At 40.8% G+C, this 21,520-nt stretch overlaps 1 protein-coding gene across 2 annotated transcripts; it reads left to right on the top strand.

The window, feature by feature from the left end:
* The first annotated feature begins 880 nt into the window (after nt 1-880).
* AP3M2 (adaptor related protein complex 3 subunit mu 2) lies at nt 881-19,866 on the top strand. Of its 2 annotated transcripts, XM_059384180.1 has the most exons (9): nt 881-986; nt 3,329-3,671; nt 6,421-6,592; nt 10,886-11,023; nt 13,499-13,584; nt 14,239-14,372; nt 15,683-15,890; nt 16,167-16,311; nt 17,636-19,866. In XM_059384180.1, exons 2-9 carry the CDS (start codon nt 3,399-3,401, stop codon nt 17,734-17,736), a joined length of 1,257 nt encoding a protein of 418 aa, XP_059240163.1. In that variant the 5' UTR covers nt 881-986; nt 3,329-3,398; the 3' UTR covers nt 17,737-19,866. The 2 variants fall into 2 exon arrangements, with proteins under 2 accessions (XP_059240163.1, XP_059240164.1); XM_059384181.1 differs by lacking the exons at nt 881-986; nt 3,329-3,671 and adding an exon at nt 3,678-3,806.
* The last annotated feature ends 1,654 nt before the right edge of the window (nt 19,867-21,520 follow it).

A 21,520-nucleotide genomic window follows, 5' to 3' on the forward strand; every position in this document is an offset into this window, starting at 1 on the left:
GAGGCTATACAGCCAGTCATCTTTACTCCCCCCAATGCACATCAATGAAAAAGCATCATGTCTCTTTTTAAATGCATTTACCTGGGGTGCCTGGGTGGCTCAGTGGGTTGAAGCCTGTGCTTTCGGCTCGGGTCATGATCCCGGGGTCCTGGGATCGGAGCCCCACATCGGGCTCTCTGCTCAGCAGGGAGCCTGCTTCCTCCTCTCTCTCTGCCTGCCTCTCTGCCTACTTGTGATCTCTGTCAAATAAATAAATAAAATCTTAAAAAAAAAAAATAAATGCATTTACCTAATGGAAAGTAGTTATTATTGCTCATGATTTATTTTTTTTAAAGAGATTTAAAAAAATTATTTGAAAGAAACACAGCAAGAGAGGGGAACACAAGCAGAGGGAGTGGGAGAGGGAGAAGCAGACCCCCCACCCCCCAACAGGGAGCCTCATGCAGGGCTCCATCCCAGGATCCTGGGATCATGACCGGAGCCGAAGGCAGATGTTTAACTACTGAGCCACCCAGGCGCCCCACTGCTCATGATTTAGTATCCATGATACGCTATTTGACAAACTGGGTCCTGGAAATCACACTTTTTAGCATCCTCCAGGTGCATTCCAGGGTTACGCAGGTGGCAGCAGCAGCCACCCTTTGTGACTGGGTGACGAAGGGCCCTCAGACTGTTCACGCAGCCAATCAGGGCTCGGAGCCACAGAGCTGCACCAATTGGAGATTATCGAAGCCTCAACAAGAGCCAATTGGTGGCTCAAAGTCGAGAAGAATGTGACTGGCGGACAGCAATCAATCAGAAGGGAGGAGCAGATCACCGACCTCCAATCAGAGGCTTTAAGATCTCGGTCGTGGGTGGTGCTGGCGTGAGGCCCACGGGCCAGCCAATCAGCAGGTGAGCGGCCTCCGGCGCGCGTGCGGGAGGCCGCCGAGGGGCGGGGCCTGTTTGCGCGTCGAAAAGGTGGGCGCTGCGAAGAATGAGGCTTGGTGAGGAGAGCTGGCGACCCGGGTTGGGATTGGGGGCAGCGCGTGCACGTACCCGGCTGGGGTCTGGGGGCTGGGGACGGGGACGGGGACTCGCGAGGGTTCGGGCGGGGCGCGCGGGGCAGGCTCGGAGTTAGGGGTTGCTGTGGGATTGACCCTTCGAGATACGGGATGCGGCCAGCTGAGGGACCGAGTACCGGCCTGGGGAGGGGACCCGCTCGGTCCCGGTGGCTGGGGGAGTAGGGGACACTGTTGCCACGGCAACGCACTTGTGCAGTCCGGCGACCCCTCTCCTCGCTTGAACGTGTGCACACCTTAAATCCGCCCCCCTGGCTACCCCCGCCCTAAACGGTCTCCATCATCTTTTGCTCGAAGGCAGCTGGGCTGAGGCCAGCGCAAAAATAACCCACTTTAGCAGCCGCCTCTCCTCCTTCCCGGCCTAGTTACTCCTCTCTCCCCTCCCTCCTGCTGCCTCATCGGCGGGCAGAGGATTAAGCTTGCCCTGGGGCACTGGGTACAGCAGGCCTTTGCCGTTTGACCACCTGGGCCAGTCCGCAGCCAGCTGGTGGAATGGCCACAGCTGCGGTCCAGCGCGGCCGCCACATACTGGGGCCGGGCGCCGTAGATATGCTGCCGCCTGAGAGACCTTGGGTATCCCCCAGGTGGATTTTTTTAGGGCATTCAATGCAGAACCTTGTTCATAGCAAGTCCTCGAGAACGGGGTCTGACCGACTGAATGAAGACCGTGGTGATGGTTTTCCGTCCCTGGGCCAGCGCTGTCCAATAGACATGAAAAGCAAACCAGCTGTGTAATTTGACATTTTTCTAGTAGCCACACTTAAAAAAAAAAAGGTTAAATTAGGGGCATCTGGGTGGCTCAGTGAGTTAAGCCTCTGCCTTCAGTTCAGGTCATGATCCCAGGGTCCTGGGATTGAGTCCCACATAGGGCTCCTTGCTCAGCAGAGAGCCTACTTCTTCCTCTGCCTGCGGTTCCCCGGCTTGTGTTCACTCGCTTGCTCTCTGTCAAATAAATAAAATCTTTAAACAAAAACAAAAAAGGTTATGGGGCACTTGGGTGGCTCAGTGGGTTAAAGCCTCTGCCTTGGGCTCAGGTCATGAACTAAGGGTCCTGGGATCCAGTAAGGCAACCGGCTCTCTGGTCAGCAGGGAGCCTGCTTCCCCTTCTCTCTCTGCCTGCTTGTGATCTCTCTCTCTCTCTCTGTCAAATAAATAAATAAAATCTTTAAAAATACAAAAAGACCCCCCAAAAAAGTTAAATTAATTTTATTTTTATTTTATTTAACCTGATATATCAAAATATCAATATTAATATTTATTTAACCAATACTAATCAATATTTAATCAATATTAATAGTTAATATTAAATTATTGGTATCTAAAATTCCATTTTTCATACAAGACCTTCAAAAAGTCTGGTGTGTACTTATAGCACATCTTTGATCAGACCAGACATAATTCAAGTGCTCAGTGGCAGCATTTAACTAAATGGCTACCATATGAGACTGGACAGCTATAAGCATTTCTTATGTATGTGTGAGTTGTGGCTAAAGATAAGAAACTTACCAGTATTCTTTGAAACTTTTCTTCTGTGTTGGGAGCACTGCAATGAGGCAACAAAAAAACGTTAAGGCCTGGTCTTTCAAGGAGCTTACAGTCTAGTTGAGAAAACAAACATCCAAAAATTAAGTTGAATTTTAGTTGGTTATAATTAAGGCAGTAGTAAAGATAACGAGGCAGTAGATGATTGGCAAACAGGATGGCTGATAATTATCCTTAGAAATTCTAGGGAGAGGGGCACCTGGGTGGCTCAGTTGGTTAAGCATCTGCCTTCCTCAGGTCATGATCCCAGGGTCCTGGGATCGAGCCCCACTTCGGGTCTCTGCTGAGCAAGAAGCCTGTTTCTCCCTCTCTTTCTCCCCCTGCTTGTATTCCCTCTCTTGCTGTCTCTCTATATATCAAATAAATAAAATCTTACCAAAAAAAAAAAAGAATACTAGGGAGGGATACTTTAGGCTCTTACAGTAGAAGACTGGAGTCTGCTCTTGAAAGTTGGCACAGTGTTTTGTTTTGTTTTGTTTTTTAAGATTATTTATTTATTTGACAGAGAGAGAGAGAGCGCGAGATCACAAGTAGGCAGAGAGACAGGCAGAGGAAGAGGGGGAAGCAGACTTCCCGCTGAGCAGAGAACCCGATTCAGGGCTCGATCCCAGGACCCTGAGATCATGATCTGAGCTGCAGGCAGAGGCTTAACCCAATGAGTCACCCAGGCGCCCCATACAGTGTTTTGATTGAGTGGAATTGACCATACCTTCTTTTATTTTTAGGGTTGAAAATTGGCAGTTCTGAGACTTGCAGACCGAAGAAGACTTTTCTGTCTCACTGACAATCTCCACCATGATTCATAGCCTCTTCTTGATCAACTCCTCTGGAGATATTTTCCTGGAAAAACACTGGAAAAGTGTGGTCAGCCGTTCTGTTTGTGATTACTTTTTTGAGGCTCAAGAGAGAGCGACTGAGGCAGAAAATGTACCTCCAGTTATCCCTACCCCTCACCACTATCTCTTAAGTGTTTACCGTCACAAGATCTTTTTTGTGGCTGTGATCCAGACAGAGGTTCCACCTCTATTTGTTATTGAGTTCCTTCACCGAGTAGTGGACACATTTCAGGTGCGTGAATGTGAGGAGGCTCGTACATGTAAATTATAAAGTGTCTTTATGGTTCTTTTTCCATTGTATTCAGCTTCAATTAAGGAACTTCTTAAAAAAATCAAAACTGGCATTGCTCACTTCCTCTCCCATCTGGTAAGATTCTTGTTTCTGTTTATTGAATTGGCTGCATCTGAAATGACAAATTGAATACTTTTGAACCTGTTGTATAAGAAAGTACTCTCATTGAAAACAAAGATCAGAAAATCTTCTGTTCCTTTAAGAATTTAAGTGATATTTTACGAGACAGTGTTTTCGCTTTGTTTTTCTTTCAGGAATAGATTTGAAGATCTTGGGGGAGCAGGGTGTAGGGGAAGTATAAGTGAATTATACCAGGATGTCAGCACCATTTACAGCACAGGATTTTAGGCTGCCCAGACTGTGAATGCAAACAGTGGGATCCTTCCCCCTAAAATAATTGTTCAAATTCTGTTACAGTTATTTGCATAACTCAGACAATATGTGAGAAGCAAGGGCTCCTTGGTTGAACTTCTGTGTCATGTGAAGTCTGGAATTGATCATATGAATGCAGAAATTGTGGAATTAGAGAAGAAGAAGAGAATGATGACTCTGATATGATGATGAAATTAAAAAACAAGTCAAAGAGCCCTTTCATTTGCAGTCATATCTGTATCACATGTCTAGAACAGCTTTCGTCCCAAGAAAGTTAAAATACATTTCATAATTTTTTTTCCCACCAATACCTGGTGGTAGCCCGATTCTGGGTTTCTAGTTCTCATGTGGCATACTAGTTCCTTCCCACAGTAAAAACTTGAGAATTATAAATCCCAATATGTAGAGGAACTAGAAGTAGAAGAACCCAGTATTATGACCTTATAAACTACTCTCCTTGGGGCTTATTATGATTTCCACATATGATACTTTACCCCATTCTGAGATGAATAGTCCCATTGGTGAAACCCAGCATTTGCTTCATACTGCCATAGCAATATTAGGTAATTTATTATGAGACAGGAAATGAGAAAAGTTGCTTAATCTAGTGGAAACCACAGAGGAATTGGGGATAACTGTAAAGTCACTAGTTTGGAAGTCTGGAACTTCATAGCTTGTCATTTTTGAGAGATTTGTTAAAAGTAAGTGGACATCTCCTGATTTTAATGTCTTTTCTCTCTGGCTGCATTACTTTTTTTTAGTACTAGAATATGTTGGAAGAGTTCCAACTGTAGAATTGCAAACACTGTTGCTATAGCAGTTTGTCATACTTACAGGTCTTCTTTCCAATGACTCAGTTCAATTATGTCTGATTTATAAAACCTCGTGAGGTGTTTTATTTTTCAAAAGGAAAGCACTCTTGGGAAGGGAATGTGTTACTTCCCCCATCCTCTTAAATTCTCGTTTTTAAAGAAGAAATCTTGTCTTAGAAATACATTCCTGACTCTTAAGTGTTCTTGAATATTGGAATGTCTCTGATACTTGCTGTTATCTGATGTAAATTAGATCACATCTGTAGTCCATTCCGTTATGGATGTCATGATTTTAGGACCATATTGGAAAACTAGAGCATATTCAAAGAAATGGCAAGTGGTGGAATGATCTAGAAATCATGTCACAGCATGAATAGTGGAATGATCAAACTGGCTGGCTGGGAGAAAAAAAAATTGGAGTCACTGTCTTCAAGTGACTGTGTGGCTGTTATGAAAATTTGTTCTGTAAGGCAGATCTAGGAAGCACATTTCAGCTTAGCAAAAGAAAGAACTTTCTAATAATCAGAGCTTTCCATGAATAGAGTGGGCTTTTTCAAAAGGGTGAATTTCCATTCAGTGGATGAATTCAAGGAGGGTTATATGACTATCTCAGAGGTCCTGAAAAGATGTGACTGATGTTGCTAGAAGGGGCATATCAAATGACTACAAGCATTTCTTTTTATCATCATGCATCACATTTTTCAAAGTACTTTATAGTTTACAAAGCACTTTTGCAAATACTATCATTTAATCAATCATGCATAGTTCTTAAAACATCCCTGTGCGTCCAGTGGTATTATACTATTTATACTATTAAGAGAAATCAAGACCCGAATTAGCATAACTTTTCTAGTAAGTGACAATAAGGTTACCATACAGGTCTTCTGATTTAGAATCCAGCGTTTTTTCCACAACCTGGATCATTGAGTATTGAAGTCTTTGTTAGTAAAAGGACAAAGCATTTTTAGAATCCTAGCATCTTAGTGTAGAGATGATTCAAAGAGATTTTCTAGTGTGCTAGTTCATCTCCCTCATTTCATTTTATTTCCCCTCTCAGTTTGTATTTGCTGCATGAATGTTAAGGAATAGCACAATGGAAAGGGTTAAAAAGATTTTGGGGTCCAATCTGTGTCATATCAAGTATTACTGTTTTGTCTAGTTCTTTCAGATTCTTCTTCCTAAGCATGTATGATAGTCTAGATTCAGTTTTGTATTCTATATGTTTTGTCTAGTTGAAGAAACTAACTTACAAAAAGGTTAAATGACTTACTCTTAATTTTTAAAAGTAGTTATGACACTACTACTATAAGCCAGTCCAGTGTTCTTTCTACCAAATTGGGCTGCTTAAGAGAAATATGTTATGCTTCATTCCCCTAACGTAGAATATGCCAGAAGCACTGTGTAAACACATACATAGTACTAGATCCTTATTCTCTAGGAAGATTCTTTCTCCTTATCACAGTCTCTGAATGATTTATTTGATATATGTATGATCTTTTCATCAGGATTATTTTGGAGTCTGTTCAGAGCCCGTGATCAAAGATAATGTGGTTGTGGTTTATGAGGTACTAGAGGAGATGCTTGATAATGGGTTTCCATTGGCCACTGAGTCAAACATCCTCAAAGAGCTGATAAAGCCTCCCACGATCCTTCGGACAGTTGTCAACACAATAACAGGTATGGAGAAAGGGGAAACCCACAGAGCTGCTGTCCTGGGTGTGGCTCCCTCCAGTGTTGTGCACTGTTTTTGAGTGCGTGTCTTTGGGGCTCTTAGATGTCCAGATGCTTTAATTTTGCTCATGATAGTCTGATTATGATGTAAAATAATGGATTTGTTAGGTAAAAAGTACCCTGATTTCAGTGACAGAATAAAGTGTGCTCTTTAAAAAGAGGCTTTTTTCTAATTACAGAAATGTCAGAGATACAGGAAAGCACAAAGAACTTGAAAATAACTTTTTTTTAAAAGATTTTATTTATTTATTTGTCAGAAAGAGAGCATGAGCAGCGGGCGCAGCAGACAGAGGGAGAAGTAGGCTCCCCGCTGAGCAAGGAGCAGTAGTTGGGGCTCAGTCCCAGGAACCTGGTATCACGACCTGAGCCAAAGGCAGAGGCTTAACTGACTGGGACACCCATGCATTCCAGAAATAACTCTTAATCCCGCCACAGTTTTGACATGTTTTTTATCTTTTCTAGATAGATGAATAATGAATAGATGCATAGAATGTTTTAAAAATAACTCTTGTATATTTTTTATGACATATCAATATTTTGTGAACATTATCCCATTTTGATACATTCTACATGATTTTTAGTGACTTTATAATTTTCTTTCAGGGGCGCCTGGGTGGCTCAGTGGGTTAAACCTCTGCCTTTGGCTCAGGGTCCTGGGATCGAGTTCTGCGTTGGGCTCCTTGCTCAGCGCAGAGACTGCTTCCCTCTCGCCCTCTGCCTGCCTCTTGGCCTACTTGTGATCTCTCTCTGTTAAATAAATAAATAAAATCTTAAAAAATATGTAATTTTCTTTCATATAGAATAGACCTTAAGGTATTTACTCAGTCTATGTTTTTGATGTTTCTGATTTTTTGTTCTTTTAAATAACAAGGAATTAACATTCTTATACTTAAATCTTTGTGTACATGTAGGGTTATTTGTTTTCAGTACTAGCAATGGAGGTACTAGATCAAAGGTTGTTCACATTTTAAGAACTTTAATGCATTGTGCCAAATTGCTCCGAAAATTCATGCTTTCAGTAGCAGTTTCTGTGCATCCTAGACAACCCTACTGTTATTAGTTTTTTCAAAACTTTGGCAGTTGGCTTAGTCATATCTTTTTTTTTAGTCATATGTTTTTTAAAAATATATTTTATTTATTTATTTAACAGAGAGAGTGAGCACACAAGCAGGGGGAGCAGGAGAAGGAGAAGCAGGCTCCCCACTGAGTAGGAATCTGTTGTGGGGCTTGATTCCAGGATTCTGGGATCGTGACCTGAGCCAAAGGCAGATGCTTAACTAACTGAGCCACCCAGGCGCCCCAGTTTAGTCATATCTTATGTACACCCTCATTTTTTATTACTAAGGAAGTTAAAACCCTTTGAGTATTTATTGACTGTTCTTCTATTCTGAATTACCTAGTTGTGTGTCCTTTGCCCAATTTTTCTTTTGTTGTTGGAATGTGGTTCTTTTTTCCTACTAAATTAAAAGAATTCCTTTCGGGGCACCTGGGTGGCCTAGTTCATTAAGCATCTGACTCTTGATCTCAGATTAGGTCTTGATCTCAGGGTTGTGAGTTCAACCCTGATTTGGGTTCCATGCTGGGTGTGGAGCCTACTTTAAAAAAAAAAAAAGAAAAAGAATTCCTTTTATTTAAGGACATTAAACTATCATATATGTAGAAAATTTGGAAATATACATGGTAGTTTGTAGTTCTGTGTATTTTTGATCCTTTCTTTTGTAGATATTTTTTCGTAGTCTATCACTTGTCATTTAACATTGTTTATGGTGTGTTTGTTTAGCCACATTTAATTCTGACTTAGCCAAACTAGTCATTCTGCTTTGTTTAGCTTTTATATTTTGAGTCTTGCTTAATATATAAACAAGGGCTTGCATGGCATTTGACAAACGAAAGATAATTTTTAAGAAGTATAAATATGCAAGAAAACCTGGGAATAGTTTGAAAAAGAATTACAAAGCCTGGACAGATTTGCCTTGTCAAGTATCAAGCTATATTAAGTTCATATGGTACAGGAGACAAAAACTCATAGATAAGCTATAAAAGCCAAGACAGTTTTGAAAAATAAATTTATTTATTTATTTATTTGAAATATTATGAAATTCTATGAAATATTATGAAATAAATATGAATATTATGAAATAAATATATTTATTTCATTTTTTTAAAAGATTTTATTTATTCATTTGACAGAGCACAAGCAAGGGGAGCAGCAGGCTCCCCACTGAGCAGGAAGCCTGATATAGGGCTTGCTCCCAGGCCCCTGAGATCGTGACCCAAACCAAAGACAGATGCTTAACCGACTGAGCCACCCAGGAGATCTGAAAATAATTTTTTTTTTAAGATTTTATTTATTTATTTGACAGAGAGATCACAAGTAGGCAGAGAGGCAGGCTGGGGGGTGGGGGGAGAAGCAGGCTCCCTGCCAAGCAGAGAGCCTGACCCCACTGAACCACCTAGGTGCCCTGAAAATAAGTATTTTTTTAAAAGATCAAGAGCAGTAGAGAAAATCAGATGGGTACAAGATATATTACAAAATTTTGGTAATTTTAAAAACGTAGTATTGGCCCAGTAATAGACAAATAGATGATTGGGATGAGGTAGAAAGTTCAGAAACAGGGTGCCTGGATGGCTCAGTTGGTTAAGCGTCTGCCTTCGGCTTAGGTCATGATTCCAGGGTCCTGGGATTGAGCCCACATCAGGCTCCCCTGCTCAACTCCAGGAGTCTGCTTCTCCCTCTCCCTCTGCTGTGCTTTCTTTCTCTCTCTCTCTGTCAAAAAATAAATAAGATCTTTAAAAAGAAGAAAAAGTTCAGAAACAAACCCTTGCTTTTGTAGGAATTTGGTATATATAGATGTCATATATCAGATCAGTGGGCCAGGGGCCAATCAGTAAATATATTGTGTTAGGACAGTCAGCTTTGATATAGAAAAAAATGAAGTTCCCCTACCCATTCTGTACACAAAATAAATTCCAGCAGGGTCAAAGAATTAAATACTAATCTTATAATTGTTAGAAGAAAACATAGGGGAATGTTTTTTTAAGCTCAGAGAAGGTAAGTTCTCCTTTTTAAAAAAGTGTATTTTCTTCTAGTTCTTTTATGGATTTATGTTTGGACATAATTCTTTAATCTATTTAGAAATTATGTTGGTATGCAGTGTAAAGAAAGACTCCATGTTTATTTCCCCAACATTGCCTACCAGCTTTCCCAGCACCATTTATTAAATAACCTAACCTTTTTCTCTGTTTTAAAATATTTTTATCTTGTACTAAGGCACTGTGGATTCTTTGCTTTTAGGCTTCCTGCCTTATATACTGCTTTAATTACTATAAATTGATATATCATATTTTAATATATGGTGCCTCTTTTTAAGAAAACACATTTGTTGGGTTTTTCAATATTTTGGGTTCATTGAGCTCTTAAACTCTTTGTTAGTGCCTGAATCATTTTTGAATACTACAGAGTCATTTTCCTGTATCTCCCTTAAATCTGGAAAAAGGTACCTGGGAGTCATTTTTGAAAAGCTGAAATATTCTGCAAATGTGCTGAATATGTGTGTGTGTTTAATGTTTCTTTCTTTAGATTGAAAATATCCAGGTTACAAAAGAAGGAAATAGATTTTAAATTAGTTATAATATTTCAGAATTTCAGCATAGAACTTTTGGTTTAAAAAAATATTTTTGATCCTTGTTGGGGGTGAAACAAGGATTGATTTACAACTCTTACAGACAGGGAAAGGCCTAATTTGTATTCTTTTCCTAAGATTCAGTATTAGTAGGAGTAAAAAGTGTATGTTTTCTTAACTAGCATAAATGTGCTTAAAAACCTACCTTGAACTAGAATACTGTTTTTACCCATGAAAATTTTATATTAATATGTAACTCGCCATCCCTGCTGAAAACCAGTACATTATTTAAGCTACAAGCTATTGTGAAATTTGAGAAACCAAGTTCATGTTTCTTTTAAAACCAAAATATGATATCTGTTTCTCAGGTAACTTTTAACCTTCATTCTGCTCAAAGAAGCAGACCAGATGATAATAGGTTTTTAGAATAGACTAGGTTACCCAGATAGAAGTTGAGAAAACTCTTAGCTTTTTTTTTTTTTTTTAATTCTCCCAATTGAGTGCATGAATAATGGGAGCATAGAAACTTCTAGGAAAGTGTTCTATGATTATTAGATAATTAGTTACATCTAATTATCCAGTTGGAATTAAATTACAGTCATATTCATTATCTTAGGAAGCACCAATGTGGGTGATCAGCTTCCTACTGGACAGCTGTCAGTGGTACCCTGGCGAAGGACTGGGGTGAAGTACACCAACAATGAGGCCTATTTTGACGTGATCGAAGAGATTGATGCCATCATTGATAAATCAGGTAGGTGCTTTTAATCTCTTTTCAGAACTAGAGAGTGGAAAGGGTATCCTTCATATAACACTTGCTAGTATCAGAATTATCTTTCATTCAAGATCACTCATTTTAATTTAGTGCCTGCTTTGTGTCAGGCACTGTGCTAGGTACTGGGAATAGACTTAAATATTATGATGCAGATGACATGATCATATATATGGGAACCCATAGAGACTCAACAAAAAACTGTTAGAACTAATAAATACTGTAAAGTCACAAGGTGCACAATCAACATAAAGAACAGTAGCATTTCTAAATATAAACAGTGAACTATGCTAAAAGAAAATGAAGAAAACAGTCCCATTTACAATAGTACCAAAAAGAATAAAACAGGAATAAACTTAACCAAACTCATACTCAGAAAATTATAAAACATCGGTGAAGGAAATTAAAGAAGACACAAATAAATGGAAGTAAATGAAAATAAATATGTTAATGGAGTGGAAGAATTAATATTACTGAAATGTTCAAGGGTGCCTGGATGGTTCAGTCGGTTAAGCGTCTGCCTTCAGCTCAGGTTATAATCGCAGGGTCCTGGGATTGAGCCCCACGGCAGACTCCCTGCTTGGCATGGAGGACTCCCTGCTTGGCATGAAGTCCCTGCTTCTCCCTCTCCTTCTGCCTCTACCCCCCACTTGCGCTCGCTCTCTCTCAAATAAATCTTTTAAAATTAAGATTCTCTCTTTCTCCCTGTGCCCCTCCCCCTTCCTCCCTTTTAAACAAAAATAAACGTTTAAAAAAATTTTTTTAAAGTTAATATTATCCAAAACAATTTATAGATTTAGTGTAATCCCCATCAAAATCCCAATGGCATTCTTTATAGAAATAGAAAAAATAATTCTGAAATTTATATAGAACCACGAAAAACCCCAAATAGCCAAAGCAATCTTTTTTTTTTTTTTTTCAAAGATTTTATATATTTACCTGACAGAGATCACAAGTGGGCAAAGAGGCAGGCAGAGGGGTGAGGGAAGCAGGCTCCCCGCCGAGCAGAGAGCCTAACACGGGGCTGGATTCCAGGACCCCGAGATCACGACCTGAGCCAAAGGCAGAGGCCCAACCCACTGAGCCACCCAGGTGCCCTAGCCAAAGCAATCTTGAGCAAGAACAACAAAGCTGGAGACTTCATACTTCCTGAGATCAAAATATATCACAGAGCTACAATAATCAAAACTATTATAGTAGCATAAAAACAGGTACATAGGGGATAGGGGCGCCTGGGTGGCTCAGTGGGTTAAAGCCTCTGCCTTCGGCTCAGGTCATGATCCCAGCATCCTGGGATCGAGCCCCGCATCGGGCTCTCTGCTCCGCAAGGAGCCTGCTGTCTCCCCTTTCTCTGCCTGCCTCTCTGCCTACTTGTGATCTCTCTCTGTCAAATAAATAAAATCTTTAAAAAAAAAAAAAAAACCAAAAAACAGATACATAGGTCAATGAAATAGAATAGAAAGTTCAGAAATAAAACCACACATTTACAGTTAACTGATCTTTGACAGGAGAACTGAGATTACATCATGGGGAAAGGATAGTCTCTTCATTAAATGATACTGGGAAAGTGGAATATCCACATGTGGAAGAATAAAATTGGACCTTTATCTCACATCAAAAAAATACAAAAAACAAAACTCAAAATGGATTAAAGCCTTAAATGTAAAATGTGAAATCATAAAACTACTAGAAGAAGACATAGGGAAAGAGCTTCTTGACACTGGTCTGCGCAGTGGCTTTTTTGAATATGACACCAAAAGCAGAAATAGACAGTTAGGATTGCATCAAACTAAAAAGTTTCTGCACAACAAAAACAGTCAGCACAGTAAAAAGACAACCTGTGGGAGAAGCTCAAGGAAACCATGTTGAGTGAAAGAAAAGAGGAGTCCAGAGTTGTGGAAAAACATGGGCATTTCAAAGCTGTACAAAGAGGGGAAACTTGCAGAAAGCGCTGAGGAACAGGAGCTAGAAAAGCAGAAAACTAGGAGAGGTTAGGAGAAGGGAGGATTTTACGAAGGGAGAATGAGATGTCAACAATGACATGCTACAGAGAGCTCCTGTAGGATAAAGACTCAAAGTATCCATTTGATCGATGACACAGTAGGGAGAGCAGTTTCTGCCGTGATGTTTTCTGAACTGTTGGTTACAATGATATCCTGTTTGATTCTTACGCTGGATGGAAGACTTCTTCAAGCTAATAAAGGTCTCATTAATCTTTTATCCCCCTTGCTTCATCAAAGTGTCTCATACTTGATATGCAGTTGATCAATATTTAGAAGGATGGACCAGTGCATTTGGTAGATGAATTGGGTAGAAGGAAAGAGGAAGGGAGAAGACAAAAGTTGGGGAGGAAGACAGAACATCAGAGAAGGTAGTAGGGAGGACATAAGTTGGTTGTGAAAGACAGAGAAACGTTAAATAACCTCTTACAGTCTTTTTGTCTTGTTCCTATCTCAGGTTCCACTATCACTGCTGAGATCCAGGGGGTCATTGATGCCTGTGTCAAGCTGACTGGAATGCCAGACCTTACACTTTCCTTCATGGTAAAATCTTAAACCATAGGTTCAGATCTCGAGATGACAAATTAACTGCTTCTGGAAAGACAGTGGTGAGAATGGAATGGAACAGTTAGAAATACTTATGGGGCGTCTGGGGGGCTCAGTCATTGAGCGTCTGCCTTCAGCTTAGGTCATGATCCGGGGTCCTGGATCAAGTCCCACAACAGGCTTCCCGCTCTGTGGGAAGCCCGCTTCTCCTTTCTCCACTCTCCCTGCTTGCGTTCCCTCTCTCAGCGGGTCTCTCTCTGTCAAATAAATAAATACAATATTTAAAAAAAAAAAAAAAAAAAAAGAAATGCTTAAGGATGGGATGCCTGGTTGGTTTAGTCAGTTAAGCAGCCAACTCTCCATCTCAGCTGAAGTCTTGATCTCAGGGCTGTTGAGTTTAAGCCCCGCTTTGGACTCCACACTGGGCACAGAGCCTTAAGAAAAAAAGAAAAAATAATTAAGCACAGCCACAAAGCTTATATCAGGCTTGAATTTTCTTTAAGTAGATACAGAATTTGTGTGCGTGTGTGTGTGTTTGTATGTGCACGCACACACGTGCGTTTAAATAAAGACAGCCTCTGAATAACTTTCTCAAAAGAAGTATGGGTATTTAATTCCTACTTCTTGCTTTTCCTTGACCGGTGACTACAGAATCCCAGGTTGCTGGATGATGTCAGCTTCCATCCTTGTGTTCGTTTCAAGCGCTGGGAATCTGAGCGTATCCTCTCCTTCATCCCTCCTGATGGAAACTTCCGCCTGCTCTCTTACCATGTCAGTGCACAGAAGTAAGCAGCCCTTATAATTACGAACAGAATCTGTGTATAAGTGTATATGTGGAAACAGTACCTGTAGTGATTAAGGACTCAGGCTCTAGAGTTACCTGGGTTCAAATTCCAGTTTCTGTTCTTACTAATTGGGTAACCTCAGCTGAGTTGTTTAACCTTTCTGTGTCTGTTTTCTTATCTGTAAGTGGAAAACAAAAAATGGACCTTGTTTGAAGATTAAGTAAAACAGTCTCTAAATAGTGCTTTATACAAAGTCGGTGCTCATTAGGTTTTCTGTTGCTGTTTTTGTGGTGGTTATATGTCTAAACAGGACGACCGTTTCTCTCAAATTGGAATCTGAGTACACCTGTGTTCAGACCCCTGAACCAAAAGGCTATGAAAAACCATCAAAGGCAGTCATTTTTGGTCTTGAACGTTCTCTTTAATATCTTGTCAAAGGACTTTAGAAGCCCTTAGTAGAAGGCGTGTAGTAGAAGGTATACAGACTGGAGGGAGCCATGACACCTCAGAGCCACCAATCTGGAATTTGAAATAAATAATTTAGGAAAAAAATGTACATGCTTGAGAGCAAAGGCTCTGGGCTCAGACTGCCTACATTTAAACCCCATCTGCAGTTGACCTGGGGCAAGTTAACTTAATCTTAGTGAAGTACAAAGACAGTATCATTTATGTATAAAATCAGGACAGGAAGAGTACCTAGTTCATACTTACTGGGAGGATTAAACAAGATAATGGAGATAAAACATTTAGCATAGTGCTGGCATACAGGACTGTTTAATAGCTATTAAGGACTATTACTGCTTTGGTAATACTCTGTGATTTCTCTATTTCCTGTTCTGTCCTATCATGACAACCTACCATACATACCTCATAAGATTTTTGTGAGGATCAGAGGAAGTCTGGTAAAAGCACTCTGAAGATACTATAAAAGGTCCATGAGGTATAAATAGTGCTCTCCCAAATACAAATAATTATGGGTCATATGTCATAAAGTAAAACACAGAGATATGGTGACTCCTAATTTTTATCTCTAATGCCTTTCTCATAGTAGATTTAGTATACTCTTTGGTTTTTGTTAATATTATTCAATCATTAGAAGAGTTGGTTCACTTATTAGCGCCTTAGTTTTACAAAAAGAAAAAAAAATAAAGATTACTGGGGGTTTTTTCTGAGCTTTTTTTTTTTTTTTAAATGAGTAAAGAATTAGGTAAGGAAGGAAAAGCTGTCAATGGGGGGCTGGGGGAAGCTTAAGAAAATGTCGCCATTTTTCCAAGTAGAGTAACGAAATGGGTTTTTTGTCTCTTTTCCAGTCTTGTGGCAATTCCAGTGTATGTCAAACATAGCATCAGTTTCCGGGACAGTAGTTCACTTGGACGCTTCGAAATTACAGTGGGACCGAAGCAGACTATGGGGAAGACCATAGAGGGAGTGATGGTCACCAGCCAGATGCCCAAAGGGGTCCTGAATATGAGCCTCGCTCCATCTCAGGGGACACATACATTTGACCCAGTTACCAAGGTAGGAGGAGAATAAGCAAGAGGTTTTGAATTGCTGATACTAGATGGAAGTATTTTTGCAGGAGCCCTCCGCCTAGACGTTATACCTTGTTGAAAGGGAAGCATAATCAAGGGGACATCCTTTTTCTCCTTGAGATAATTTGTGGCAACAAATAGTTTTCTCTATTGAAAACCACTTTAGAGGCAGCTTGTAACACTGTGAATAGATGCCCTGAGGTTAGAGCTCAATCACCTCAAATGAAGAGTTCCACTGTAACTTCTTTCTTTTTCTTTGAAGATGCTGTCATGGGATGTAGGAAAAATAAATCCCCAAAAGCTACCAAGTTTGAAGGGGACCATGAGTCTTCAGGCTGGAGCTTCCAAACCGGATGAGAACCCCACAATTAACCTGCAATTTAAGATCCAGCAGCTGGCCATTTCTGGTGAGTGACTCATGGCTTAATGTTGCTTCATGAGAACAGAAGTGGCTCTCTCCAGAGACACCTCCAGACCTGTGTCCACATATCTCAGAAAGCCTTCTGCTGGGTCCCTATTTATGGAGTTTGTTTTCATTTCCTGGCAGGTAATCTTGAGTAAAATCTTCTTTAGCATTTCTGGGGAAAGTTCATCATCCTTACTTTGAAGCTGGCTGAAGTGATCTGACTGCCAGTGTATAAGACACAGTGGAGAAGGAAGCAGTGTGGGTAGATGGAGTGTTGACGAGCAGGAGTTGAGTCATCCTGGCCTTGTCAGTGTGGGGCTCCCAAGGTTTGCAGGATGGGAGGCTTCTGCACTCTCAGCTGGCAACCAAGAAGAACAATTTCAGCTCCTTTCCCCCAGATTCAGAAGGACTTTCACATTTGCTTTTATTACCATGTGGAACCCACATCAGCCCACTGCGATCGGCACCTGTCTCAAACTGCCTACCGGACATTTCCTATGTGCCAGGCACTTTCCATCTATGCTATTATTTGCCTTAGAATAAGTGTGTAAGGCAGATAGGAGATGACTTCAGCTTTATATAAAGTTTTTCTTTACCAACAGAATTTGTCTAATTTAAGTGGATAGCATCCACTTCAATTATAAACTCTTTCATCTTAAAACACTTCACAAACTTTAAAGCCCTGTGCAGTATTAAAGGTATTTTGCTTTTATACTGTACAGTGAGAACACTAGGAAGCACTCATTCATTAATTAAGTTGTATTTTATTTCATTATACATGAATTTTATTATTATTAATTCATGTATTCCATCCAGTAACTTGAGAAAAATATAGAAGGGTCTTATTTTATCCTTATCCTCATTTCCGTCTGCATTTAACTTTCTGCCCTTGCCACTTTACAAACAGGTCTTCCAAATAGGATACCTTTTTGTTGGAGAAGTTTTTATTATCAGTGTTTGAACCAAGAGTGAAAAATCTGTGAGCTTCAGGAAAATGAAATAAATAAGGGGCAATTATTATTATTTTTCTGGTTCATTGTTAGAACTATCTCTATTGCACTGATTCCTCTGAATTAAAATGAGTTTTATTTTTAAGATTTTATTTATTTGACAGAGAGAGACAGTGAGAGAGGAAACACAAGCAAGGGGGAGTGGGAGAGGGAGAGGGAGAAGCAGGCTTCCCGCTGAGCAGGGAGCCCGACGCAGGGCCTAATCCCAGGAAGGCAGACACTTAACTGAGCCTCCCAGGCGCCCCATTACAATGAATTTAAACAGACATGCTACATGCTCCTTTTTGAATAATTGCCTATCTTCCTTCCTTCTAGGACTCAAGGTGAATCGTCTGGATATGTACGGAGAAAAGTACAAACCCTTTAAGGGCATAAAATACATGACCAAAGCTGGAAAGTTCCAAGTTCGAACCTGAAGGGAGAGTTTTGCAAAAAGAACAGTCATGAACGCTTTTTCATTTCTTACTGTCTAAAAGTAAAAAAAATCAGCCTGTCTCCTAGGTCAGTATCCCCTTCTGGACCCACCCACTCCCTTTATTCCTTAGCCTTCCGTGCCATGGAGCTAATCAAGGGAGTGAAGGGTCGCCAGGGAGAACTGGACAGAACTGAAACACGATCGGTGCCCATTCAGTTCTGCAAGAAGAGATGTGTGACGGGGGGCAGAGACACTTGATGCCATATCTAACTATTTTAAACATGGTTACCATAGAAAAAGAGTAGGATTTGTTACTTGCTTGGCTTTAATGATACAAAGCCAGTGAATGACTTCTTTTTGTTTTTTCAGGTAGAAAGATTAGAATGAAGGAAAGAAAGCTTAGAAGGAAATGAATGCTAGTCACAGAAAGGCCAGTTAATAATGAATCTGATCTATTAGGGAGAAGAAAGGAAACAGTACCGAAGAAGTATGAGGACACAGGCTCAAGTGAAAGGGGCAGAAAAAGCAGTCAAGCCCCACATGAAGGAGGAGGGTTGGAAGGAAGAGTGGAGTTGAGTTTCTGATCCCTCTACTTTGATATATTTATATAAAGTCATCAGTACTTCTAGAAGTGAACTGGAAGCTTCCTAAATTTGAGTCCACTAATGACATGGGAAACCCCAGTAGCTTTAGATTTTCCCTTGAAGACTTATGATGATATCTGACCAGTTTTCAGGTACTAACTACTGTTTGCCTTTAGCACTTGGTCTGTCATCTTCTGTGAGAAGGGGGTCTGCCCTCTTCCTGGCAGAGGCTGCCTGAAATGCCCCTTTCCCTAACCCAAAATGGTTTACTCACTTTACACTGCAGAATTCACCAGCCTTTTTCCTGTTACCCAAGGGCAGTTGCAGAAAAGCCAATCCTATAATCCCAGGGCAGCCAGATTTTGTGTGTCAACAGTGTTGGGTGTAGATGACCAACTTCCTCACAAAGTGCATCACAGCTGTAACCCAGTGACTCCTTAGTTAACACTTGTCGGTGCTGGGCTAGTGCTGGAGCCTAAGCCTTGCTGTCTCACACTTTTCCATCAGTAACCCTAAGTAAAAAGAATGCTTACCATTGAGAGGCATGGTTAATCCTGGAAGCTGCTCAGTAAAGTTAACTCCTTGGAGTCTTCTGTGCTCCATTCTATAATAGAGCTATTAGTAATCTAAATCTACTGGCCCATCTTTGTTTCAAGATATATATATATCCTCTAAACCTTTGAATAAAGCTGTTACTGAAGGAAGATGGGCCATGTTGATCATGTGTACCCCAGTTTAAGAAACATGGCGGCTGAGGGAGTACCTCAGACTTTCCCAATGGGTAATTTTTATTCAAGTTCAATATGCCTATTACCCGTTTAAATATTTATATAAAAGACAGGTTTTAAAAATTATTATTGTTCTAGCTAAAAGAGTGATATTGTGCTCTGCTTCATGCATGGAGAAAAATAAAGACCTGTGCTCTCCAAACCTTACATTTTTCTCTGAAGCCGTTTCCAAGTCCTTCAGCAATTTTGTTTTGTGAGTTTTATCTCCCTACTTCCTGAACTTGTTTTTCCTGCACAGTAATGTTGCTTTGTGGTTTTCCTCTGGGATGAATTGTGTTGTATACAAACAGGTGTGTTTCATACTCCCATCACTCCAGAATTTGTCCCAAATGACTATGTCCTTTATACACACCTGGCAGGGTAGGGGGAACAGCTCTGCCTATGATTCCAGAATACTCAGAATTACTTCTTCTAAGAGCTCTGGAGGATTTGAAGGTTTCCTAGGTCATAGGAAAACAGTCAGTCTTGGTTCCTGGATGTTTTTAGGGTTATACATCCAGCTATGATATTTCCTTCAGGACAGTTCATCCTAATTTCAAGGGAAGAACTTGAGGAGAAGTAAAATATCTAGGGTATGGGACCCACAGGCCTTAGCATATGGAGTAAGGTATCCTGCGTGTAGGAGACCTCGAGCCTAGCAGGGCATTGCTGCAACTGCCCAGCAGGGCATCTTGGTTGAGCTGTTCAATTCCATATGTGTTTAACATGCGTGGAAGTATCTCCTGTGTTTGAATCGTAATAAAGTTGAGTTTTACCAGTTCTCTGTGTCCTGACTGTCTCGTTACTGGGACTAACGGCAGTGTTATGCCAGGCAGGCCTCAGAAGAAGCAGTGAGAAATAAGTCAGTTCAGGAGGATCTTACTGCTTTTGTCTTTTCAAACCAGTAGACCTAACACCATAGTTATGGTAGGATTCTTGTTACTTCTGGAAATAGGGGATGTTGATGTTAATGTCATTTATAAAGTGGTAAGAACAAAGGTGAAGATCAGTCGTTTTTCCCCATTAAAGCTGCCGACGGCTATTCTGGTGCTTTCACCACGCTCTTGATCCTGGGTTGGCCAGTTCAGGCGTGAAATGCAGTTAAGTCATGGGCAATCTGTGAAGTATGGACACTGGCTGTTAGCCCGTATCTGTAATGATATCCTTTGGTAAATCCCTCGTGGTCATGAAAAGACATTAGGGCTTTTTTTCTGTTTATGAACTACAGTGTTTGGTGTTTATGAATACTCCATTGCATCTGTCCTGGCTGGTAACATCTCTTCCCCAGTGCCAGCCAGTGCTGGCACTGTTCTGGTTGCACTGTGGTGTGACCTAGTGAATTTTATATAAAAATACATGTACTTTCCTCTGTGACCAGTAGGTGGAGACTCAGTGCTAGCAATGAAATTAATTTATTGATCATAGAATTTTAAAAGAGAGATTCAAATTTGAAACTCTTAAACTTTCCTCCAGTGCTGGGGGATCCCAAGTACTGGGGATGGTGTGAGTTTTCGACTTTTGAAGTTAAACGTGGACCCCCAAATTTATAACACTGTTTTTGATAACCAGACCTAAGATTGAGGCTCTAGGACAATAGCAGTTTCCATCATCTGTGTACCTCTAAGTCTTTACCCACTAAAATGTATTGCACAGCTGTCTAAGAATCTTTCTTGTCCTTCAGATCTATTAGTGTCTGTTTGCTTTATTAACCAGGTGGGAATAAGGAACTATTTAATTTCACCTTTCCCGTGCCTGCCAAATTCTGGGACATTTTATCCTAAATTTCCTAACCCACACCAGGTAATGATGTGTTGTTCTTTGAATGTATTTTAGTGTAACTCACAGGAATCTGTTTGTGGGGCTGAGACTCTGCCCTGCAGCTTGGTCGGCTTGGTCGGCGGCAGCCTGTGAGCAATGTCTCCACCCAGCCTCTGGTTGCCAGGACCTCACCCGGAGGAATGTTGGGGCCTGGAACTTGGCATTTCTATCCCAGGAGGCCTTGCTGCTTCAGTTTATTTCATTCATCCGGGTCTCTGAAGAAAGTCTTGTCATGCAAAGGGGAGGGGGAGAAACCCACTGACTTCCTGCCAGAGATGCCCTCTCTGGGAGTCCTGCCTATTGTCCTTGAGCAGGGATTGTCTAAATGGCCGGGGCACACTTCTGTCTTCCATGAAATGTACTGTTTCCGTGAGAAAACGCATGGGAGAGGTTTAAGGTGGAGGAATCTGTGACCTTGAGCTTAACTGCTCTGGGTGGGGGAGGAGGGGGCTTGAGTATTTCAGGGAAGTTTGGGTTTCACTCCCCTCTAAATCAAACTCTTGGGCTTTAGAGAGTCTCCTCTGTGAGCTAAAACTACATACTTTTCTTCTTCTAAGAACCTCTAAAGTGAGCTGTTCTCACAGCTTTTCAAGAGATAGAGGCAATTGCAACTTTG

The sequence above is a fragment of the Mustela nigripes genome, chromosome 18 (genome assembly GCF_022355385.1).
Source record: "Mustela nigripes isolate SB6536 chromosome 18, MUSNIG.SB6536, whole genome shotgun sequence".
In the NCBI taxonomy this organism is placed as follows: domain Eukaryota; kingdom Metazoa; phylum Chordata; class Mammalia; order Carnivora; family Mustelidae; genus Mustela; species Mustela nigripes.